Source organism: Fusarium poae, chromosome 1 (genome assembly GCF_019609905.1).
Source record: "Fusarium poae strain DAOMC 252244 chromosome 1, whole genome shotgun sequence".
Classification (NCBI taxonomy): Eukaryota; Fungi; Ascomycota; class Sordariomycetes; order Hypocreales; family Nectriaceae; genus Fusarium; species Fusarium poae.
In genome coordinates, this window is record NC_058399.1 from 6,964,343 (window position 1) to 6,989,656 (window position 25,314).

General features: G+C 36.7%; 7 protein-coding genes and 1 non-coding gene across 8 annotated transcripts; 4 read left to right on the forward strand and 4 right to left on the reverse strand.

Annotated features, from left to right (window-relative positions):
• Window positions 1-384: 384 nt before the first annotated feature.
• FPOAC1_002260 (uncharacterized protein) lies at window positions 385-1,566 on the forward strand (the record flags this gene model as incomplete). Its single annotated transcript, XM_044846842.1, has 1 exon — window positions 385-1,566. One exon carries the CDS (start codon window positions 385-387, stop codon window positions 1,564-1,566), a length of 1,182 nt encoding a protein of 393 aa, XP_044712758.1.
• Window positions 1,567-1,694: 128 nt separating this feature from the next.
• On the reverse strand, window positions 1,695-3,427 carry FPOAC1_002261 (uncharacterized protein; the record flags this gene model as incomplete). Its single annotated transcript, XM_044846843.1, has 2 exons — window positions 1,695-3,063; window positions 3,114-3,427. 2 exons carry the CDS (start codon window positions 3,425-3,427, stop codon window positions 1,695-1,697), a joined length of 1,683 nt encoding a protein of 560 aa, XP_044712759.1.
• Window positions 3,428-13,395: 9,968 nt separating this feature from the next.
• On the reverse strand, window positions 13,396-16,763 carry FPOAC1_002262 (uncharacterized protein; the record flags this gene model as incomplete). Its single annotated transcript, XM_044846844.1, has 5 exons — window positions 13,396-13,899; window positions 13,947-14,984; window positions 15,034-15,174; window positions 15,631-15,946; window positions 15,997-16,763. The coding sequence occupies 5 exons, from the start codon at window positions 16,761-16,763 to the stop codon at window positions 13,396-13,398; spliced, it is 2,766 nt and encodes a 921-aa protein (XP_044712760.1).
• Window positions 16,764-17,824: 1,061 nt separating this feature from the next.
• Window positions 17,825-19,432, forward strand: FPOAC1_002263 (uncharacterized protein; the record flags this gene model as incomplete). The annotated part of the gene is made up of 3 exons (XM_044846845.1): window positions 17,825-18,003; window positions 18,053-18,499; window positions 18,544-19,432. The coding sequence occupies 3 exons, from the start codon at window positions 17,825-17,827 to the stop codon at window positions 19,430-19,432; spliced, it is 1,515 nt and encodes a 504-aa protein (XP_044712761.1).
• Window positions 19,433-20,156: 724 nt separating this feature from the next.
• On the forward strand, window positions 20,157-20,238 carry FPOAC1_002264. The gene has a single exon. It is a non-coding gene; the product is annotated as a tRNA-Gly (tRNA).
• A 637-nt stretch (window positions 20,239-20,875) lies between these two features.
• FPOAC1_002265 (uncharacterized protein) lies at window positions 20,876-21,409 on the forward strand (the record flags this gene model as incomplete). Its single annotated transcript, XM_044846846.1, has 1 exon — window positions 20,876-21,409. The coding sequence occupies one exon, from the start codon at window positions 20,876-20,878 to the stop codon at window positions 21,407-21,409; it is 534 nt and encodes a 177-aa protein (XP_044712762.1).
• Window positions 21,410-21,594: 185 nt separating this feature from the next.
• On the reverse strand, window positions 21,595-22,872 carry FPOAC1_002266 (uncharacterized protein; the record flags this gene model as incomplete). The annotated part of the gene is made up of 4 exons (XM_044846847.1): window positions 21,595-21,832; window positions 21,879-22,306; window positions 22,352-22,704; window positions 22,758-22,872. 4 exons carry the CDS (start codon window positions 22,870-22,872, stop codon window positions 21,595-21,597), a joined length of 1,134 nt encoding a protein of 377 aa, XP_044712763.1.
• Window positions 22,873-23,986: 1,114 nt separating this feature from the next.
• Window positions 23,987-25,083, reverse strand: FPOAC1_002267 (uncharacterized protein; the record flags this gene model as incomplete). Its single annotated transcript, XM_044846848.1, has 2 exons — window positions 23,987-24,211; window positions 24,262-25,083. The coding sequence occupies 2 exons, from the start codon at window positions 25,081-25,083 to the stop codon at window positions 23,987-23,989; spliced, it is 1,047 nt and encodes a 348-aa protein (XP_044712764.1).
• Between the last annotated feature and the right edge of the window lie 231 nt (window positions 25,084-25,314).

Consider the following 25,314-nt stretch of genomic DNA (forward strand, 5'->3'; position numbering starts at 1 on the left):
GTCAGTTATGTAATGCAAGCCACAAGGATACCCCTGGACTCTGCAGATCCTTCGCGTATCTTTTAGTTTAGCGCTTATTGCAACTCCATCTCTAATGAAACACCAACACTCACTACCTTGCTGACGGTGAGCCAAAAACAAAACCATGCTGAGACATGCCTGGACCTGTACAAGGCACCTGTTTCCTCTTCTGTTCTGTGCGTACTTGACTTTACGCTTCAGGTGTGATATCTCGAGTCTCACTTCATCAACTGCACGGTATACTTGGCAAGCCGTGTTGAAAATAACATTTGAATGCCCATCCCGTGCTGACAAGACGAGACAAGACATGACAAGACAATTCATTTCTTTGAGGCTTGCCACTATCACCAAGTCACCACAACCATGACGGCTCAAACTGCCCTCTGCCTTGCGGCCACCTCCCAGGCCTTGACTGCCTTTGCTCTCGGTTTCACAGCTCCCAACAACCTTGTTCGTCCAGTGATTGCCTTGGTCGTCGCTTGGCTCACCTGGATATTCAATCAGGCTATTGATGATGCCTTACCGAGCCGACTTCACATTGCTCTGCTATCAACTGGCATGTGGATTCAGTGTCTCAAATCATTCGACGATTTGTGCCTCACCCAATTGTCATTTGATGATGAGGAAACTACCGCCAAGAAACCATCCCCCACGTCGTCGTCTACTACATCAACTCGGCTGCGCTTTGGCGTAAGCAACCTTTGGAATATGCGTGGCGTCGGCACAGTCAACCAGATCTCCAAAATCCCGTCTTGGTCATCCTCTGCCGTCGCGCCATCTCTCGTTCCGTCCCGCCGCCAAGAAATACTGAGACATGTCAAAAATGCCACCCTCAGCTACTTGATTCTCGACGTATTCGCGAACCAACCGCCACCAGACCTGGAGAACCTCATGTCTCCCCGGAATGAGCTGCTTCTCACCCGATTGGGAGAGATTGACGCACAGGAAGCCCTATTCCGTCTCTTCGCCGTTCTTGGCTTTTGGGTAAACACCTTTTGTGTCATCCACCTTGTCAACAGCGTATTCTCACTCGTGTACCTTATCTTGGGTCTCTACCCTGTCCGAATGTTACCCCCCGTTTGGGGTCATCTGTCGGATGCTTACACGGTCAGGCGTTTCTGGGGTGACTTTTGGCATCAAACGCTGCGACGTCATCTTACCAGCATAAGTGATTTCCTCGTCCACGGCCTGCTTCACATGCCAAGGGGAACAGTCATTGCCCGGTACTGCAAGCTTATCGTCAGCTTTTTCATTTCAGGAGCCCTGCATTATCCCGCTGACAGAGCTCTTGGCATTTCTGTTCAGGAGTCGAATGCCGTCACTTACTTCCTCGTAACCGCTTTGGCGATAATGTGCGAGGACGGCGTCCAGCATATTTCAAAGGGGTTGGGAGGCAACATGAGAAAGTATTTCGGTTACATCTGGGTTATCGCTTACATGTATTGGATGACTCCTTCGTGGGGGTATCCTGCCGCGAGGGTTGTACGGCCTCAGGATCAACTGGTTTCGTACTCGGTGATTGGAACTTTGAAAGTTGTAGAGTGAGATAATTGTTTGTAATTCAAAGACTAGTCTAGATAGATGGTACTGTGTAAAGATGTCATGATATACGTATATTCCAATAAACTGCAAGTTCAACTGACTAATTCCAAATGGTATTGAGTAACATAATCCTAAGCGCGCCATAATCGAACAACCATATCCCTATCAACCCTCGCAACACCCCTGGCTCCATTGCCAACCTCTGGTCCTCTGTCAGAAGTCTTGCCATTGTCATCCACGAATCGTAGGGGCTCGGCATCAAAGTGTGCAAAGAAAAGAGTCGCGGCTGCCAAGATCTCCTGCTTGGCGTAGTTACGTCCAGGGCACATGGCTACGCCGCCTCCGTAGGGGAAGTAGTTGCCTGCCGTAATAACAGCCGAGCCTTTCTTGATGAATCTCTCAGGCCAGAACTCCTCTGGTGGGTAAGAACCTGACCATACTTCGGGAGCGCTGTGAGCCAGGTATGATGGTGCAAGGATGAGATTTCCTTGCTTGAGTGTGTACCCGTCGAGCTCAATAGACTCTCGTAGTTTGCGGACAACGAAAACAGAAGATCTGAGGCGAAGACACTCGAGATACACTGAGTTGAGCAGTGGTAGTTTCTTCATCTCCGCAATATCAATATGCTTACTCTCCTTGTCAAAAACCATGGCGACTTCCTCCTTGATCCTTTTGAAAATCTCTGGCCGGCGGAGAATTTCAATAATGATCCAAGATGTCATGGGGATAGCGTTGGAGTTGATGCTCCAGATGAGACCCATTTGGAAAGATGCTCTTCCCTCTAGGCCGAGACCGTACTTTTCCATGGCCACCTCTCGCTCACGGACAAGCCTGGAACCAAAGTTGGGCTCCCATTCGGGGTTGGTCTCGTTGGCAGCTCGCCAGTCAAGGTTTTGCCAAGCATTTGCGAGATATTGTTTTGTAGTCTCGAGGCACTTGTCTCTGGCGTTCCAGCCCTTGCGGTAGAGCATCTTGGGGAGACCGTAGAGAAGAGGCATGAAATCCACGTCGTACTCCCAAAAGACGTCGGCAAAGTTGGGATCAACATCAAACACGCCGTGACCAGCAAGAGCAATCGTCGACGCCCTGAACATGTGTTTTCTCAGAAGCTGATCGATACCAATCTCAATGGGTCCATCAAGTGCAACAGTGTCGAGCTCGTTGTTCATCAAACCGACAAACAACTCTGTGAGACCAGAAACTGCGCTAGACCCAATAAGGTGATGCTCGTAAAGTTCGTGGAACTTTCGCCATATACGATCCTCCTCTTTTGCCTCTATCAAAGGGACTCGTGCCGAGCCTGACTTGTCTTTTGAGACTAGTGCAACATCTCTTTCTGGGAGACGTTTGACCTTGTGAGCAACCCGAAGAGCAAATTCTTCAAAGGTGAGCTCCTTGGAACATCGAAAGACTTGTTGAACGCTTCTCGTTCCGTGAATGAGGTAGTAATGGTCAAGACCAAGACGCATTCGTAGCGGTTCTCCACTGTCAACCTTTTTACTGGAAGATGTTAGTTGTGAAGATAAATCGAAAGATGGATAGAGACTTACAGAATAGACTTGAAGAATCCGTGTGGATTACGCATCAACCCAAGGGCTGAACCAAGTAAAGGGACTCCATAAGGAAGTGTTGAAGGTTCCTTGCCTTGATAACGTCTGTTGGAAAGTCTCTGCAGTGAATATCGAATATTGGTGATGCAATATGTTGAGAAAAGCAAAATCAGCAGAGAAACAAGGGCGTAGGCCGTGGGAGAGGTTTCGAAAAAGTGATTGATCTTCATGTTTGTGGAATTGAAGTCAAAACTGATGTTTGAACTCAAGACGGACATGGTGTCTCTCAACGGCGGGGCGCTAAAGAAGAGCATCTTTTGACCAAAGTGATGGGAAGGTATAGTTTAATCTCAAAATCGTTTTAGTGCGACTTGATCTTTTTTTCTTTTTTCGTCTTTGGCATGGAATATTAATTAACTATGCTATGCAAGGACCTGATGACAGGTTAGACGACCCCATAAATAGCGTGGGCTCCAAAACAAGCAAACTCCATGTCTGAACCGAGCTTGGGTACGACCCCCATCCATCCTGACAAGGCTGGTTTTGGTATGGCACCCAAGTTACGGGGAACATGTGTATGTACATTCTGCACTGCACTGCACTGCACAGCCAGACGAGCTTATCATGGACCAGGATCTCGTTTAGGTAGAGACAGATACCAAACTTCACTCACCATCCTCTTTTGTCAGCTCGGCGCCAGTCGAGATCCTACGAGGAGGCACGGCTCGTCGGTCTTAGCGACTTCCATATCCACATACCGAGCGAGCCGTGGTCTAACCTGGATCTGTTGCAGAGTATTGATAGGGTATCGTGGACTGGACCAGGTAAAGATGGTGTTCATGTCCTTGCTTCAGGGTGTGTTCCATCATGCGGCCTTTGTCTTGGAAATAATCTCTTGGTTCTTGCCGCTGTAAGCTTCGTGTTCGTGATGTTTATCTAGGCATCTGATACAGAAATGCAAAGTCATCCAAGACAAAGTACAATTCGTATCATGAGCAGGTTTATCGTCAACGCCGTCACTTGAACCTGGAGGACCATAACCAAAGCTGAGGGTTGTATGCAGATCATCTCGATCATCGACGCCCCCTCCTTTTCTTGAGCGGGCAATTTTATGTCATGTCTTACTCATCTTGCCATCTACCGTAATTTGACCAATGCATGTGTCATGGAGAAGAAGAAGAAAAAAAACACCAATACGCCTGGTGAGTCCTTCAAGAGCCGAAGTTCCCAAATGGTGTTGCGACGGCCCGCAGATTTGCTGACTGCATTTTGTCATGTTGGAAATGCCCCTGCAAGTGACAACCGGCGATAAGACTAGTTATTAGATAGCTAATTAGATAGGCTTAGACTGATATTAATCTAAGTAAGGATAGCTCTATTAGCTATAATCTTCTATTAAAAGTAAGAAAATTCTACTTCTTAAATAGAAAAATAAGACTTATTAAATACCTTAAAATTTATATTAAATATAGTATAAATAGCTAGTTATTATAATTATAAGCCTAAGTAGAATTATTTTTAATAATTTTTATAATATTTATTTTTATTTTAATTTTTTTTTATTATAAATTTTCCTTTTTATAAATAAAAAAGTATAATAATCTTAATTAATATATAAAACTTTTTATTCTTTTAAATATATAAATATATAAAAAATCTCTTTTTTTTATTTTCTATAAATATTTTTAAAATTTATATTAAATTTAATATTATAATTTATTTTAAATAATAATATCTTTAGATTTTAATTTTAAGCTTATTAAGCTTAATAAGCTTAAAAATTAGGCTTTTTAAATAAAAATATTAAAAATTTATATTAATTTATTTAATATATAAAAGTATATTAACTTAAATAGAATAAACTATTTATATAATAATATTATTAATTTTAAAATTATTTTATAAAAAGAATATAAAATTAATTATATAATAAAGTTAAATAAGCCTATTAAGATTATTTTTATAAATTAAAAAATAATATTTATATTTTTTTCTTTTTTATAAAAATAATAAAAATCTTTATTAAAGAAAAATAAGCTTTTATAAACTATTAAATTATATTAATTTAAGCTATAAATATTAACTTTAAAGTATTTATATTATAATATAATATCCTTAATAAGGTTATAAAGTAGATTTTTATTTTAATTAATATTAATATACTTTAAATAATTAAAATAAAACTTAAGAAAAATAAAAAAAAGAATTTATTTATAAATAAATTATTTATAGTCTTAAGGAAAAATTTATTTCCTTTAATAATATAGTTAAAGACTTAATTAAAGCTTAATATTAAAGCTACCTTTAGGAAATAATATATATAAAAATTAACCCTTAAATTTAATTTAATTAATAGAATTCTATTTATATATAATATATAGCTTTTAATATTTTAGAAATAATTAAGGATTTTACTATATATAATTTCTTTAAGGCTATTAAGTAATAAATTACTTTTAATTAAGTAAAATAAATATAATATAAACTTAATTATTAAATTTAATTTAATAAGAAAATAAAAAATATAAATAATTATACTTAAGAACTTTCTATTAAGCTTTAATTTTATAAAAATAACTTATTTAATATATTCTTTATTATTTTAATAAAAAAATTAAATTATAATAATAATTCTAATTAAAAGAATAAGCTAAATAAGAGTTATTTATATAAAAGGCTAAAGTATATTTAAGATCTTAAGAAGTATTTCTATATTAAGTTTACTTTAAAGATTTTTATTAATTATAAAAGAGCTTATATAATATTTAAGGAAAATAAGTAAGCTATTTAAAATAAACTTTAAAAATTATAATAATAATATCTTTATAATAAGCTTAAAAGTAAAGCTTAATTTAATAATAATTCTAGCTATAGAAATAGTAATATAAGTAATAGCTTAGCTTTTAATTTAATTTTAATTTAAATTAATCTTAATTTTATTACTTAAGAATAAAACTTAATTATAATATATACTAATAGTTACTTATTATATTTACTTTCTAAGAATACCTTTTTTAATAACTATAATATAATATACTTTATTAATAATATTAACCTTTTTAAACTAAATTCTTTTATACTTTATATTAAAAGAAGTATAAAAGCTAATAATTCTAGTTTCTTTATCTTAAGAATTAAAACTTAGGTTATATATAGAATTCTTTAAAATAAAAATAAAAAAAAAGTTAATAACCTTATACTTTAAGATATATATATAGTTAAAGGTTTTTATTATAATATTATATTAAAAGCTAAGATCTTTTAATTAAGTATTTAATTTATTAAATATAATTATACTTTATATTAAAGTATATTAAATAATAATAAGATTCTAATTAATATAATCTATTAATATAACTTTATTTTCTTTAAATATAAATCTCTTTTTATTTACTTTTTTATAGTTTAATTATTACTAAGTATATTAATATTAATATTAATAATATATATAGTTATATATAATATAATTTAAATAAGGTATTTTTACTCTTTATTTAACCTATTTTATATAAAAAATAATAATAAATATTTATAATACTTAAGATTTAATTATTTTAATAAATAAGCTTTAAAAAAACTAGTAAATTAAGTATAAAGAATTAAGATTAATAAAATAAAGTAAATTAACTATAAAATATATATTAAAATTACTGCCTATAGTATAGTTAATAGAAAATCCCTTAAATAAGGTATTATATAACCTTTTAAGATAATTTACTAGGATCTTTAAGAATATAAATCTACTTATAATAGATATTACTATCTTTTAGTTTTTATAGATAAGTTTAATAGAATAATTTTTATATAATTATAACTTAATAAGACTAATATTATTATTTTTAATATAATTTATACTTTTAATAAGTTTATTATAAGATAGTATAATATTAATATTAAGGTATATTATAATAATAATAAATAAGCTATAATATATTTATTAAGAAATATTAATTATTAAGCTTAAGCTTACTTTAAAGGTATTAATATTATTTTAGTATTAATATTAATATATAAATTAAATAGATAAATTAAAAAAGTAAATAAAGAGATAATAAAGAAGTTTAATACTATATTAAATAAAGTATCTCTAATTTTTACCTTATAGCTAGAAAGTATAAAGGTAATAGATTACTTATTAAATAAAAGCTTAAAAAAAGGGAATTAAGGCATTTTTCCTTTAAAAGTAATAAACTTATAGTTTTATAAATATACTTTAATATTATTAAGGAAATATAATATTAACCTTTACCTTAATTAAAATAGAGTTTATACTTATAGCTATAAAGCTTATTTACTTATAAGAGAATATAAAAAGGGAAAATAATAATAAGTATTTAAAGTAAGCCTTAGAGTATATATTAAATACTTAGTAAAATATAAATCTTAATATATTTATAAGATTTAAATACTTTAACTTAAGAAAGTTATTATTTTAAGAAATATTTAATTTAATAAGAAGATATTCTATAAACTTAAAATTAAAAGTAAAATCTTACTTTTAATATAAGAATTAATTAATTAAGTTATTTAATACTAAGAATTAAATTAAAATATTAATAATATAGTAATATTACTTTAAATTATACTATTAAGTTTAAACTTAAGGATAAGAGTAATTAATACTTAATTTAAAGCTTAAAAAGTATAAAAAGCTTAAGAAGTAATATAATTTATTATATAAGTAATTATAATTAAGAAAAAAAGCTTTTTATTACTTTTACTATTAAATTAACTATTAATAAGACTTTAAATATTAAGAAATACTTTAAAGCTAAATATATAATATAAAGAATATATTATTATCCTAGGTATATTATAATAAGGATTAAATAAATATAGCTTCTTTACTTTAAAATTAAATACTTTAAATAATTAAAGTATAAATCTACTTAAATTTAAACCTAGATATAGAAAATTATTATTAAATAGTAAGAATTATTTTAAACTTAGAGATTAAATAATAGTTAAGCTTATTCTTTTTAAGATAATAATCTTAAATATTATAATATTAAGTAATAATATATTTAATATCTATAAATATAATAAGAATACTTAAAATAAGTTTATAGATACTTAAGAAATATTAATAACTATTAATAATATAGCTAATTATATAATTAATTAAGTTTTTATTAATAAAAAAATAAATATTACTTTTTCTAAAATATTAAATAGTTTTCTAGAAAGAAAAAAGAATATAAAATACCTTAAGGCTTTTAAAATTATATCTCTTAATTTATATTATTTAAAGTCTATTATTTTAAAGTCTAATTAATCTTTAAGATTAAATTAAATCTTAGGAAATATATATAGATCCTTAGAGAGTATATATAAAAGATAAGAAAAAAGATTAAAAGTATATTAGATATAAAATAATATACTTAATAATAATATATTATAGTAATTTAATATATAAATAAGCTTAAAAGATATAATTCTATTTAAGCTATTTAATAAATAAAAAAGAAAAAAAATAATTTTATATTAAAAAAAAGAAGTATTATTAATATAATTAAGTATATATCTTAGATAATATAAAGATTAAGTTAAATCTAATAAATAAAATACTCTTAAACCTCTTAAAGGTATTTACTTAATTATCTTTATAATTAATTACCTTAAAAACTTAAATTTTATACCTAGAGAGCTTAAAATTATCTTTTTTATAATATTAAAAGTAATAGATTATAAAGTAAAATAAGAAACTTAAAAAAAACTAATTAAATTAATAAATTTAATAAAATATTATTAAGATTAATTCCTTTTACTATTAAGCTCTTAGAAAATAATATTAAAATATCCCTTTAAAGAAGCCTTTATAGTAATAACTTAACTTAAAGTAAATTTACTATAAAATTTAAATATATAAAAAGAAATTAACTATTTAAAAATAAAAGAAAAGCCATTTTTTATAAAATAAATATTTACTTATAAGTATAATTAATTAAGTTATTTTAAGAAATATAAAGTATAATTAATTATATATAGTAATTTCTAAGAGGTTTTTTCTCTAGAAAGTATTTATATAGTTACTCTAGCTATATACTTATTTTAAATAATAATAGCTATTATAATTAAATTTAATCTTAAGATTCTTTAATTTAATATTAAAAATATATTTATAAATATAAAATAGAAAAAAGACTTTAAATCTATAATTTATTAATTCCTACTAGGGTTTAAGTATAAAGAGAAGCTTTTATAGCTATAATAAGTATTATATAGTCTTTATAATTTACTTAAATTATAATTTAATACTTTTTTTTATTAAATTATAGAGATTAAAGCTTAAATAAAGTATAAAAAAATTATACCTTTTTTACTTAAAGAATAAGAAAGTATATTTAATCTTTTTTATTAATAATATCTTAATTTTTTATTATTAAAACTGCCCTTTAAAAGTAAATAGAATTATAAAAAGACTTTAATAGAGCTTTAAGCTTATAATAAAGCCTAAGATAAAATAGTTTCTTAAAATTTAAATAATTTATAATTAAGAAAATTATATAATTAATTTATATTATAATTTATATATTAAGAAAATTATAAATAGGTTTAGTTAAAATATAAGAAATACTTAGTTATTTAATAATATTTATATTATTACTTAAGTTTACCCCTAGAGGTAATTAAATAATAATAAGAGAAATTAAGATTTATTAAGAAAAGATAGGTTTTATACTATATATAACTATTATAATTAAAGTAAATATAATATTTACTATAAGTATTCTCTTTAGATTCTTTATTAACTTAAATAAAATTTATTAAAAAATAATTAATTAAATAATTAAATATCTTTATTTAATTTATTATTACTATATTATTTATAGAAAGTATAATAAAGTATTTATAATTATATTAAATATATTATTTATTAATAATTAAGCTTTAAAGAAGTTATCTTAAGGTTTCTTAATAAGCCTCTTTAGTAGTCTTATTTTATAAAAAGTATTAAAATAAATAATTATTATTATTTTAATAATAAAAGTTAAACTTTTAGCCTTTAAGTAAATAGTAAAAGAAATAATAAATATTAAGAGATTATTCTTAAATATTAAATTTAATTTTAAAAAACTATAAGATATTTACTATAATAATCTCTAAATAATCTATTTAATAATTAATAATGGTATAAAAATAGCTATTTATTTATAATATATAGATATTTAAAATATATAGCTTAAGTAAAAATTTATAAAAAAGTTATTTAATATAATTTACTTATAGATAAAAGATATATTAGTAAATAGTTTAATAAAAGCTTTTTTAAAATAGAAGTTTAAGCTATTTATATTACTATTAAATATATTATAAGTTAAAATTAAATATAAAATATTAAATTAATTAAAAATAAAGAGCTCTAGTTATTTATAGCTATCTTAATTATCCTTTAGCTTTTAATATTAAAGATTAAGTAAATCTAATAATATTTATAAACTAAAGCTTATATATAAATATTAATTTTATACTTATAATAATACTATAACCTAGCTTAAGTTTTATAAAGAGTCTTTAATTTCTTATAAATAATAATATATAATAACCTAGATTCCTTAGTAATAATATATCTATATTAGCTCTTATTTAAATAAGCTAGCTTATAAGGGTAATAATAACCTAAATACTTAGGGTTATTTATAAACTTAATAATATACTTTAAGGCAATTTTATACTCTTTTTTTTCTTAAGATAAGTAAATATTAATAAGAAAAGCTATAAGTATTAAATTAAAAGTAACTATTTTATTTTTTTAAGCTTTTTAATCTTATTAATTAATAAAGTTTAGAAATTTAAATTATAAATAATATTATAAAGGTATATAATAAAAAGGAATATAATATTATAGCTATTAAGAAATTAATACTTTAAAGTATAAATTTACTTAAAAGAAGACTTATATAGGCTTATAGTAATAATTATTATTAAAATAATAATAATATTTATTTAATTTATAAATAGTTATATAATTAATAAAATATAATTTATTAATAAAAAGACTCTTAAAGTATTTTTTATAAGATATTTTAAAATACTTAGTAAATTAATTTAATAAAGGATAATTTATTAAAGTATAAAGTATATAAGTAATACTTTAATTACTTTAAGTAATATTAAGTTAAATAGGTATTTAAAAAGAGCTATTTTATTAAACTAGAATATAAAGAGATTTAATTAATATAGGTAATAATATAGTTAATACCTTAGGAATTCTAAGAAAAAGAGTAAAAAGCTTAAGTTCTTTAAAATTACTAAAGCTAAAAGAAAAATACTTTTTATTATTAAATATAAAATTATTATTATTATTTATAAAAGAAAATTAATTTCTAGTAGAATTATATTTAAAAGCCTATATATTCTTATTAAAGCTTTAATTTAAATAATAAAGGCTAATATATATACTCTTAAAGTAGCTTATTATTTAATTAAAATTCTTTAACTTAATAAGATATATAAGTAAATTAATAAAAAGAATTTAAAAAGAAATTTAAAAAGAAAGCCTAGAATATATAGAAATATTAAATTAATAAGAAAATATACTTCTTATAGAGATATTAAAAAGAATAATAAATCTAGACTTTATAGAAATATTTAAGTTAAATTAATAAATTAAAAAAGTATAATAATTTTAAATTAAAAAGAGATATTATATATAAACTTAAACTATATTAAAGATTTTAATTTTCTTATTAAATATAATAATATTTATATAAGCTTAAGTCTTAAGTATAAGCTAGTTTAATATAATATAATTATTATTATTAAAATATCTTTTTTTAATATTAAAGAATTTAATTAAAAAATAAAGAGAAAGCTATTATAAAGCTTATTAAGAAAACTATTATTTAATAGCTTTAATAATAAGAGATTTATAAACTTAAGCTATAAGTTATTAAATTTTAGCTTTATAATATATAATAAAAGTATTATAAATAGCTTAAGTTTAAACTTAATAAGCTTTTTTTATATTCTATATAATAAATAAGTAAATAAACTATTATAAGCTTTATTAAACTTATATAATAAAGAATATATTAATTAAAATTATTTAAATTATTAAAATCTTAAGAAGAAAATTATATCTTAATATTAATATAATAAGGCTAAAAAATAAGCTTAAATAAGTAAAAAAAAAAAAATTTAAAGCTTATTATTATAAATAAAAGCTATTAATAATATTATATAAAGAAAAAAAGAAAAAAAAAATAATAAACTTAAAGTCTTAATATAGCTTAAATAAGTTAAAAACTATAATTTATAATCTTTAGAAATAAAATATAAATATATATATATAGCTATATAAATACTATATTATAAAGTATTAATAAATTACTATTTTTATTTATATTTTAATTATATTTCTATAGATATATATTTATAAAAGTATTCTTTATAAGGCTATAGTTATTATTTAATATTATAATATTAGGCTTTAATTAAAAAGTATATTAAAAATATCTTTATAAATAATAATTAGTAATAAGATTAATTATTAAATAGCTAATTAAATAGGCTTAAATTAATATTAATTTAAGTAAAAATAGCTTTATTAGCTATAATTCTCTATTAAAAGTAAGAAAATTCTACTTCTTAAATAGAAAAATAAAGCTTACTAAATACCTTAAAATTTATACTAAATATAGTGCAAATAGCTGGTCATCACATGTCACGACAGGGATAGAAACAGGACAGGGGTTAGGAAATGCTAGACAGGGATGAGCGATTTTCAAGGTCCTCCAATAACAAACGTTACAAGTATCACCAGGCAGGGCTATGCTACGAAAGGAAGGAAAAAAGAAACCTTGACCACAGCGTTTAGATTACAGTACAGCAACTCTGATTAGCCGTCGTGATAAAAATACATACATAAAAAAAAGAATTCTTGATAGTGGATCACGGAGACCTTCGAGAAAGGATTAGATTCACATGGGGACCTGACACGTAGTCATTGGAGCGGGTCACATCTCAGCAAGTCTACCAGTCCAAGGCGTAGATCATGATATGACCCAGTTATGGCAATGGAGGCTGATGATGACAGGACCCTGTCTGTGCGGTAGAGAAGGGTCAGAGACAACCAACAGAGTCAGAAATTGATTGAGCGGATCCGTTTCGTGACGCGACAAAACATTGTTGTATGCACATAGTATAATAGAAACACTCCACAATGGAGCCTCTCCCTGCCCAGTGGTACAGTATCCGAAGCCTAGTCTCCCCCTAGCTAAGCCCTACCAACCAACAGTCCTTCCTTGGGTACACACCCCTGCTTACCTAGCTACCTAAACTAAGCCTTGTTCTCTCCCCTCCGCACGCACCGTAGCTTGATCTTCTCAGGGTGCTTCACCTTTAGCAGGAAATTGAAACTCGATTGCTTCGCCTCTTCCATGAGCGCCATTGACGCCGCAGTCTTGAGGTCGCCTTCACCGTCTGCGTCAGGCTCCACGGTGTACTCCTTGAGAAGACATGCGAGCACGGCCACGAATTCCACTTGAGAGAACTTTTTGCCTGGACAGACACGCGGTCCGGCGGCCCAAGGGAGGAAGGCCCCTGTGGGCATGGTAGTCATCTTTTCGCCTTCTGTCTCATCCCGTGTGATCCAACGGCTGGGGAGCCATTCCAGCGCATTGTCGCCCCATGATGCGGATGATGTGTGCAGTCCTGCAAGGTTGACGCCGATAAAGGTGTTCCTGGGTATCGTGTAGGAAGTACCATCAACCTTGAGAACCTGGTCCACGATGGTAGTCTTGGGGACAGCTCTTGCTGCTCCAAACAATCGCAGTGTCTCGTGCTGGGCGTGTTAGTAGTGTGTCAATTGACTGGGGAGAGTTCACTTACCATGATCGCGAGTACGCGCTTCAATTGAGGGTAATAAGTTTCGTAGTCAAGGTCCTTCAGATCAACCCCTGCTGTGACTTGGTCAACCTCTTCAGCGGCCCATTTCTGCCATTCCGGGTTCGCTGCGAGGAGGACAGTTGCGTAGGCCAGGGTGTTGGACGTGGTTTCGTGTCCGGCAAGATTGTAACTAAACAGGTTGCCGTAAATCTCAGTATCAGTCAAGTGGCGGGCACCCTTGCCCTGCTTATTCTCATTCTCCGAAGCGCGCACCAGGATACTCATGAGGTTATCCTGCTCCTCGGCGCCGGCGTTCATGGCCTCACGCTCCTCGGCGACCATCTCAGCCATGTACTGACGGAAGTTGATGACAGCATCCTGGACCTTCTTGAACTTGGAGGGCAGCATCCAGGTGGGGAGATTAAGGGTGGCTGTAAAGACGGCGGTAAAGAGATTTCCGAGGATCAGACTGAGGGCGTCGCGATAGCTGAGACTGTGGTTCTCCAGTTCGCTCTCGAGTCCGCTTCCGAACTTGTAGCTTCTGCCAAAGCCAGCAGCTGTGAGAACGTGAAGAGCCAGCACCATGGTATCGCTCTGGGGATTAACAACGCCCTTGGGGTTTGAAGCCCACATGTTGAGCATGTCGGTGGCTTGTCGCTTTGACTCATCCCATACGAGCGCGCTGTTTCTCTCATTGAACGGAGGGGTGGTGATTCTTCGGTGTCGCACCCAGTCATCACCCTCAGTAGTTACAACATTGCGACCAAAGATCTCAAGTGGCTTGTAAAGAGCTACAGCCTTGACAAAGTCCTTGCGTCGGCGACAGAGATCATCAGATGCTTTGGCGTTGCCTGTAAAGACACGGATCTGCTTAGGACTGACGATGATAAAGGTATCACCAATCCGTTCCTGAAGACCGTGGATCTGGCTGTAATTCCAGTCGCGACTGTTGTACTCAACAAAGTTTCCTAGTCCAAAAGGTAGAATCTTTCGAAGCAGAGGTTCCAGCCAGCTGGAGCAGAGTAGATAAGGCACGTTTGACTGTTGTTGATCAGTATTCGTATCCCAAGGTGACTGTCGCTTGACGTACAGGATCAATTGGTGTGATGAGCACTGGAAGGCCGATAGCCTTGGCCTTTCTGTAGTTCCATAGCAGCTGTACAGTACAGAGGCCACTGTAACCCAACAAGAGAACTCCGATGGCCTGGAGAGGTGTGATCATGATGGTGATCTGTGTGTATTGTGAATATGTATATGTAGTAAGAGGGTGAATGTACATTTGGATGGACGGTGCGATTTTAAGTACTTTCTTTGACCTGCCAAGTTACAGTGGGCGTCGCTAATTATAGAGCCCAATTTCCACTGTGCAGCACTAATTCAATGGCTCCAGCACCGCTACAGCCCTGTAATCAAGCTGCCCGCCTTATCTCTTCTGGACAGGCTTTCACATGAAGAGCAATTGGGTTTTGCCGGTTTTAAAGGTGAAACGGTTAAATATGATAGACTTAATAATCAAATTGAAAATATACTATTTCTATGATCAAATGTCGTCTATAGTCTAAAAGCAGGTCATAACCTTGGCCATAGGCTTAAATGCGCTCAGTCTAAAGAGTTCAGTTTCAGGCGTCTGCTGAAGAATTACAGGGAACCATCTCACAGGGCCCGACCAAGCAAGAAAACTAATAACCCAGAAGTATCCAGCCAACTTTGCCAAAACCCTAGTAGACTTGTACTTCCAGAGAGGAAGGAACATGTCTCCAAATGTATCTTCCAGCATGAGTCCAATCAATTGCGTCGAAAAGAACTGAATGGCCCCAGATTTGGCTGCTGGTACTGCACTTCCCATGTCACTGGGGACATGGACGAGACCTGACAGTGCAAATGCAAGGAGAATCTTGAGGTATCTCGAGGTTAAACAGTAAGAATTGAGACGAAACACGTTCTTGACAATCCATGTCGCTGTACCTCGAAGGTTGTTCTGAAGGCCCTGGTGCCAAAAGGTTCTACATCTGTCAGTTGTGTAACGTCGCGGAGAGAAAGGCTCGAAACTTACGACCAGAACCGTCGAAGGCAGTACGATTCGGACAATTCACCGAAAATCGGTCGCCAATCTTTGACAGCTTTGGGGTTCATAATGACCGAAGCGGCTGAAGCGAGCGAGTAACCGCCCTGGATGAAGCAAAAGATTGACACGACGGTTGTAACAGTTGCAATGTAACGAACTTGCAACTCCTCCATGGTAACATCACCGAGACGACGAAACACGGGTACATAGTCAGGCGCCATGTATCCCTTGTTCAGACTCAACTGCGTCGTGATACACAATTTGTGAACAAAGAAGCAGAGCAGCACCTTTAGAAGATTGATGCATACAAATGGTGTCGCAGATGGGACATAGGTAGGATCACGAGAGTCAAAGTTGTGGATGTTCCTGATCTCCCACGCCGTGCCCAGTCCTCTCATCGAGGACGCAACCTCTTGTCCAAAGACATATCGTGAGCGGAACTCTGCAAACCTCGATTGAGCAGGCTGGTCCTTCTTCTGTCTATCATCGACGTACGCAATCTTGCGCACGATCATGCGCTCAAAGTAAGTCAGTGAGATCTGAGGAAAGGCAGATATGATGGCTCTCGAGACCCATCCTGGTGGTTCGATGAAATCCTCAAAAGAGGAAAGTGCCACGAAAGTGGAAATGAGGAAGAGTATGAAGCCAATTGGACGCAGAGCCGAGTTCCTGGATGTGAAGCCTGCGATGTAGATAAAGAAGAACTGCTGGGCTGTCGATATGACCAGCGGGTGAAGATACAGACGGCAGGCCATTGTTTTCGCTGACGTTGGATGGTAGAGTAGCCGTAAGTAGTGCACAGAACTTTGTTTAGAAGGTGACAGTTGGAAGAGATGTCAGTAACAGGGACATGTAGAAACGACGAAGAGTTGTCACAGTCTGTTCGCCGTGGCTGATGAAACTCGGTCCTCTCCCGTCGGTCCTGCAGAAACATTGCCATGATAAACAATGGGGACCTTGCAGGCCAAGACGGATCAAAAGGTCTCGTCTACCGCTTCGAGCTTGACCGAGCTACCGAGACGAGTCTATTTTCTGAGATAAGCAGAAGCAAGTGCAAATGCATTGAAACCCATCCTCAGTGGCCCATTATCCATGTATCCGCATTAGCATTAGCAATACGTAGCAGGATCGTGAGGGCTTAGAAAGATTTTGGTGTGGAGTTAGAACGAGATCCTTTAATGCAACTCCCACAACCCTTGTAACTAACCTAACCAACCGACGCTAAACTAGACGCTTAGATAGCCGACTGATCCCTACCCTTTATCTATTCTCACTCCCTTGACGCAAATAAATACAACTCCATTATCTTGATCCATGCTGACCACCCAAACATTTAGGCTCGGCGGAAGACGTCTTCCGCAGTGCACCGACGAGGCGTAGCCGTCGAGTTTGAAGCCTTCCTTTTCGCTCAGGGCTAAAGTAGAACAGACCAACATCTAGGATTTCTGTTACTAAAGCTTGGGTGTGTAAATCTGTGAGGCGCATGAAACAATTGTGCGTGAATCCATCATGGTGCATCCATCGTGGCCCTGGTAACTCCACCTACGCAATAGGACTCGAAACGACTCCTTCATGACATGGCAGTGCTTACTCTTTGCTTTTCTTGACCCTTGATTAGTCGAGTCCAAAATTAGATCTCTGACTGGGTAAATCGGCTACGGCTCATGTTGAGTCCAGTCTTCCTCTCCGGTCTTTTCACTGCGTGACATTGGGCCTCACAGCAATCCCCTCGATAGCACCCACAACGCCACGTTGAAACAAAGATTGCATACCTTTTCAGACCTTTGTGGTACATCCTGTCAAGATAATCGTTAAGATGGGTGTGAATAATGTCACTCTTGGCCTGGTTTGCTGCGTGATCGTGGCCGTCGTTGCTTTGGTTACACGCAAAGGACCAGACCCAAGGGAACCACCCTATGTCAAAGAAACACTTCCGTACTTCAGTCACATTTACGGCCTCTTGAAGCATGGCCTGCGATATTTCGACGTCGTCAGGTAAGTATCTTTGATATCGGTGATACTTGACAGCTGCTAATAAGATCAGCGCCCAGCAGCCGCATCCAATCTTTACGATTGATATGTCAGGTCAAAAAAACTACATTGTGACATCTCCAGAACTCGTGCAGGCGGTTCAACGCAATACAACCTCTCTGTCATTCAGTCCTGCCATGATCCCTGCTTTCCGTCGAATGATGGGTTTCGATGAGGCAGGTATCGAGCTTATCTTCCGTGATGCACACACAGAGAAGGGCATGTATGGCGAGATTCACCGGGTGCAGAAGGCTTCACTGCTACCTGGTACGGAATCTCTGGATGAACTCTGCACTGTTATTCGCGGCAAGTTGTTGACCATTGTCAATGACATGCCATCGAGTCAGACCATTGATCTATACGCCTGGGTCCAAGATCTGTACATGAGAACCAATAACTCTGCATGTTTTGGTGACAAAGACCCTTTCACCCTGAACCCATCCCTAATTTCCACATTCTGGTAAGTAAATTGCAATATTACAAGTTCTCAGCTGACATGAACAGGCTATGGGAAGCAAACATCAAAGTCCTTCTTTTGGGTATTCCTTGGTTCCTAAGCCCCAAGAAGTACTCGACTGCACAGAAAACTCGTAATGAGCTTGTCAATGCATTCTTCCAGTATCTCGACAACGATGGACTAGATACTGCATGCTCGTTTATCAAGGAGCTGTCTAATCTCGGCATCCGTCGAGGTCTGAGTACTGAGAACAATGCTCGCGCTCTGGTCGGTAGTATCCTGGCCATTGTCGGAAACACAATCCCTACCACGTTTTGGCTCCTTATCCAAATCTTCTCCAGACCTGACCTCTTAAAGGAGATTCGATCAGAGCTCGAGGCCACTCTGGAAGATCCCTCATCGCGGTCGGAAATCAGTCTCGACTACACCGTCATCAGGGAAAAGTGCCCCATCCTCATGTCAACATACGAAGAAATTCTTCGCATGACAAGTGGTATCGCAACAGTACGCTACACAAACGAGGATACCCTCATCCAAGACCGCTGGCTGCTCAAGAAGGGTGCGCAAGTGCAGATGCCTACAGCCTTCATCCACGCTGATCCCACGACCTGGGGTGCAGATGCAGAGGTCTTTGACCACACAAGGTTTCTCAAGTCAAAGGTTCTCACCAAGGAGCAAAAGGCTCGTCGTGCTGCTGCTTTCAGGCCTTTCGGCGGTGGCAACACACTCTGCCCGGGTCGTCACTTTGCATCGTATGAGGTTCTTACTTTTGCGGGAAGCATCCTGTTGGGATTCGACATGACTCCTACCACTGAGACTTTCAATTTGCCAGAGATGGATAGATCTAAGCTTCCTTTGACTTCACTTAAGCCAGCAGGTGACATCAAAATTAACCTCACCAGACGGAGTGGTTGGGAGAAGGCTCATTTTAAGTAGTCGCATCGGAGTGTCTATGCTTTGAAATTAGATCGAACACTTGGACTAGGAATAATTTATCTCACTGATACCCAATGACTATTTCAATTGGTCTACAAACTCTCGTTGTCAAGTGACATTGCCATGCTAAGTTTCGTGTCATCGCTCATAGTGATTAGTTGTCTCTGAGTGTCAACGGCTATGGTTCTAGGGAGAAATGCAACCAGAGTCATCACTGCTAACGCTCAATGGATCTGTTAATTCCAAACGTATCTAGGCAGCATATATAACCTTGGAAGAAAAGTCGACAGTTTGTCAAGACCAGAGACTCCTGGCCTGATTCGATGTGGTCAGGGTATCTATCTATCGACGCGGTAGTAGGAAGCTTGATATATTCTCTTTCACACCATAAACGTCTATCCACTTATTATACCTTCTAGTCTAAAATAGATCATACAGTAACTAAACTATTTCCTCTCTTGTGATAAGAGAGCTAAGTTTATACTACTTAGGTGATTGTGGGGAGATCAAGCGCCTCGATCTCAACGACAAAGCAGCAGCACAATGAGTCAATATCACTTGCTATTATATAATTTCCTGAGCAAGCGCTCGGCCTAGTACTTTGTACAGTTCCACATGCGCATGAGATCAGGTCAGAGGGAGGTTGACAGCCCTTCGAGATGCTGTGGTTTGTGGCTTTGGTCTATATTGTAGACTTACGACAATATTTATGTACAATATCACAGCGTAATTGGTTTAGTGGTAAAATTCTCCGTTGCCATCAGGCAAATATCGGGGAGCCCTGGGTTCGATTCCCAGATTACGCATTAAATTTTTCTTTTTTTTCTCTAACTCGAAACTGTCAACCCTTTTTAATATGTTTCATCGATTGACCTTAATCTTGGCTTCAATCTAGAGGGGTTTTTAGAGAGAGAAAACCTTTGTGTGGGAGTATTGCACAGTCAGGCATCCTCAGATGATGCTCCAGTGAACACTGAACGCGTCCCAGCTTCCTGCGCAATAGTGAGACACACCCAGCGATCACTGGAACATCGTAGCTTGGCGATCATGAAGGGCGACGAGCCTCTCTTGGAAGACCTTAATTTCTCGATCTCGCCGTCTCCGCTTCCCTGTGTGCGGCTAAGCTAGCTGAACTCTGTAGATGCCAATTTGCGGGGTGACCAGACGCTAGGTGCCGGGTAGGTGTTGTGAGAATGGATATATATTTTATAGAATACTAATGGCTTAACTCTGGTCATTGTCTGTATCAAAGCTTGATTGAGCATTACTCTGTGTCTTGGATTTGTAGTTAATACTGATTCTGGTATTTAGGTTGGTTATTCTAAATTGTTGTGACGTCAAATAACGTAATGGTGAAATGGCTTGCAAGTGAATGCATTATTCCCATACTTCACTACTTCACTTTAACCTACTTTGCAATCACAACAACAATCGTCTATGACAATGTCTCTCACGCCTGTCTCATCTCTCCGCGTTTCAAAACATATCATACCAGCACACAATCTCATTCCTAACTACAGCATCCAGCAGAAGCCTCTCCTCCATTACCATGGCGCGTTCCAACGCCCCATCTCAGCGTCAAAAATCGAAGCACACCTCACGTCAATTGGCGCAGTGAAACCTCAATGGCGCTACACAATGTACAAACAGACGCACTTCCACAGCACATCCCACGAGGTCCTCTGCATCAGCCACGGCAGGGCGCGGTTGTGCTTCGGCGGCGAGGAGAACAATGGACGCGTTGAGCCTGTAGTGGAACAGGGCGACGTTGTCATTGTGCCTGCGGGCGTTGGACATCGGCTGTTGGAGGATTTGGATGGCGGGTTCGAAATGGTGGGGAGTTACCCGGAAGGATGCGAGTGGGACATGTGTTATGGGAAGAATGGAGAGGAGAAGAAGGTTAATGCCATTAAGAATTCAGAATGGTTTCGGAAAGATCCTATCTATGGTGATGAAGGACCGACTATGGATGTATGAATCTCATCTTGACGGTGGCGGAGGCGCCGCGTGGCATATAGTTGCGAGGCTTGATCAAGAAACATCAAACTCAATTGACGACAAGCAATACAATTGGATTCAAATCATGTTCATTCATTCGATCCACCATTACTATCAACTACCATTAATCCCTAGCTAATTAACATTTTACAATTAACCACAGTTTAAGCGTTCATGATGAGAGCAGCACCACCAAACAGCGCACCGAGCGCAATGGCAGCAGTAGCCTGAGCAGCACCTTCGGTTGAAGTGGAGGGGGTCAGACCAGTGGCCTGAGCGGTGCCCTCAGGAATACCAGAAGTGAAGGGAACGTCGCTGACAGAGCTGGCGCCAGAGAAGGCAGCCTCTTGTGTGCTAGCAGTAGGGTTGGCTGTAGCAGAAGACTTTTCGGGGTTGAGAACACTGAAGATGTTAGCTTAGAATTTGAGAGTGACCGAAGTAGACTTACGCATCGATAACGTGGACGACACCGTTGGCGATGAGGACATCAGGGACGATGACCTTGGCCTCGTTGACAAAGACAGTGCCGTTGTAAATGGCAATGTTGAGTTTGGTGCCGTCGGAAGCGGTGAGGGTACCGTTTGTGAGGTCGCTGCTGTAGCCAAGAGTGTCGTTGACGACGTGGTACGCAAGGATGTCGGCGACGTCACTCTCACTGGCATTGGCGAGAACAGAACCGACCTTGGCAAAGGCGCTGTTGCTGGGAACAAAGACAGTAACGTTCCTCTCATTAGTGAGGTTGGTCAGAACTTTGGCTTCTGTGAGGGCGCCAGCAGCGGCGGAAAGGTTGGCAGCGATGGCAGTGTCGGAGATGTTCTGAGGGACGCTGAGAACACGGTTGATGATGTGAATGACACCTCCAGTGAAGTTGAGATCCTAAAGAGTCAGCAAGGTCAATGCTATAGGTGGATAGTGACTTACAGCCTTGGTAACGTTGGACTGAGCACGGAATCCACTGTAGAAGCTGACGGTATCGTTCATGGCCATGACCTCGACGCGCTGTCCGCCAGTGACATTGGCGTATGTCGAGTTGGTTAAGTGGGTAGGGACGAAGGCAGGCGCATCCATGTCGGTGATGTTACTGGCATAGTAGGTGCCATTCAGGATATGGTACGACAGCAGGTTGGCGACATAGCTGGGGTTGTCTTCGACCATGCGAGCAACGGTGGTATCCTTGAGGAGCTCCTCGAGGGCATCGTTGCTTGGGGCCAAGATGGTGACATTTCGAAGACGACCAAGGTCTCGAAGAAGACTTGGCTGAGCGGCGACGAGAGCTGCGAGTGTCAGCATACCAAGTACACCATAGCTGGGTTAGTTAGGTACATACCACCGAGTGATGAGAGAGTAGAGTTCTCAGACTCAATAGCCGCAGTAAGGTTGGGACGGCTCTGGGCAGTAGCAAGACCCGAAAGGGCAAGAGTGGTGATAGTTTGCAGCTTCATGTTGGAGGTGTTTGCTTAAATAGAGTTATCCTGTATAAACAATTGACAAGAAGTTGGGGGGAAACACAGAGCTTATGAACCATTTCTATAGAAGCTCTCAGTCGACATGTCTTAGCTCTTGCGGCAGACTCCTGTCCAATTGCAAAAGCTTCATCAGCACGAGCCTTGTTGAAACCATGCTTGATGCAGAATAAAACAGAGTCAATGACATAGACCAAGATGCGGGAAGCATCTTCACTGGCTAGACAGGGTTGCAAGAGCGCAACTCAACTCAGCCAACGCGCCAAGGCTCTTGACTGTCTGAGGCGATGGTTCAATGTCAAAGCCAAGCAAGGGTCAGGTTTCGATCGAGAGCTGTCGTGTTTTGCCGCGTGCCGAAAGCCGGGGGAGACGAAGCAGTGTTGTGTTGTGCTCGGGAGTTGCGAAGCACCAATGGCAAAGCCGAAGGACGAATTCAATTGGACAAGGGGTGATTCCATATTGTTATTGTAAGTTTGTAACTAACCCTGCTCGTATTGACCTGATCAAAAGCCTGTTTGTCCACCGGTCTGAAGGCGCTGGTCGCATGGAGGCGCAACGACCGCGTAACGGACAACCTACACAAAACGATAGCTTCCTTCATTGCCAGCAATATCCGGAATTCGCGATAGGCTGGAGGTTGAATCAATTCGGCCTAGGCCGCCAGTTTTGAGCTCCTTTGGCCGGATCCCCACTCTCCACACGCCGATCGGGTATATTGATATCGTCATAGACATGATTTAAGGTATCGCAACAGCTTAGCTTGTAGCACAGCCCAACAACTGTTTGCAAAAGGCGCGTCCGCTACTCAGCTATTGAAAGAATTAAAGACGCTGCCAAGAGCTCGGCAATACTAGCGTTGCATTCCTGCTCTCTCATAGGATACGCAGAAAGCTCCCTTGGACTCACCATGTTGGCCAAGGTAAATTGCCAAGGGAGCAAGGGATGCAAGAATCTGGTTGCCAGCTCATGCATCGGCGAAAACTGGCCGATCCAAGTCCAGACCCTGGGGAATCGTCCTAGGAAACGTGTTGGCAGGTGCCGATTGGTTTGTTCGTAGAACACGATGAAGGTATCATCCAATTGACCAGACAACTCATAGAGGAGGCCCAAAAGGATCTGCATTCTCAAGTTTCACCCTTTTTGTTTCTCTTGAATCATCCCCAAATACCGTTCCATCCTCGCCCGCCTCTGCCTTCTTTTCTTTGTTCATGACCTGCTCTCGCCTCGCTCGTTGAAGATTGACGAGATTCGCTCGGTCCGGATCGCGACATTTCTGGAGTTTCTTCCGAAGGGGCTTCATCGCCTTAATGATTTCGGGCTATCATTGTTAGTCATTATCCAGCATCTATGTTATGAAGCGTTGCATACCGTTCCCCAGTAATCAGTCATCCTCTCTGGTGGTTCCTCCTCTAGCATCTTGCGACAGCTGTCGACAGCTCCCAGGATCTTGTCCCGCATGTTTGCAAAAACTGCTTCCTGGCTGGCATTGCCTCCTTGGCCCGGAGAAGGGATTAGAATGTCAAGCAATCCATGATCAACCATGGAAAGCGCTGCCATCATGATTTGACTTGGCGCATAGTGAAAGTATGCATCCGTCACCAAAGGACTGAATTTTAGAATTTCACGCGCTTGAGCGTGTGCCTTGTTGATTCGCGTTTCTTCATCAGGTAGCCTTCGCCTGAGTTCCAGAATGGCACCCTCAAGCGCCCTGAAAGGATGTCGCACGTCGAACGCAAAGCGAATTCCCTGGCAGAGAAGGAACTCTCCGGCAAGGATCTGCTCGCCTGTTGTGTTTGGGAACTTTTCCGAAAAGGCGTTGAGCTTGTAGAAGAATCCTTCCGCTTTACAGCCAAAAAATAGTGATGTCTTGAGAAGGTCGGTCGCTGGGTATGTCATGACCGAGTTGGTCACGTAAAATCGTCGCAGGAAAATGGCGGCGGTTGCTCGAATCTCGGTAGGAAGTTCGCAGAACTGGGCAGCGCGGATAAGCTCTACGGTAAAGAACTTGACAAGACGGATTTCTTCATCGGGGGTGAGGAAATCGGGAGGAGGATCTGTCGCGAGTCGAGGAGCGATCTGTTCGCGAGCGAGCGAGTTTGTCTTTGCGCGTAGTTCTTGTAGGTTGGCCGTTGTAAATGACCAGAGCCGAAACTGGCTCGACTGCCGGTAACGCTCGTCTTCAGTCGCCATGTTGATGATGATGCAACAAAGAGGTGTTGGTGATCATGGAAGCCTCTTGTTTAGTACTCCACGTGACCTTATCTTATCTCACCGACAGCATCATGACATTCACAATTCAACTGATAACTGAAGTGGAGACTTGGTGTTTTGGTCAAATACTCGATGGTCAATTGAAGAGTAGGATATTGTGTTATAGGAAGCAGGGAAATGATCTAGTTGCTGAGCAGTTTGTATGTATGA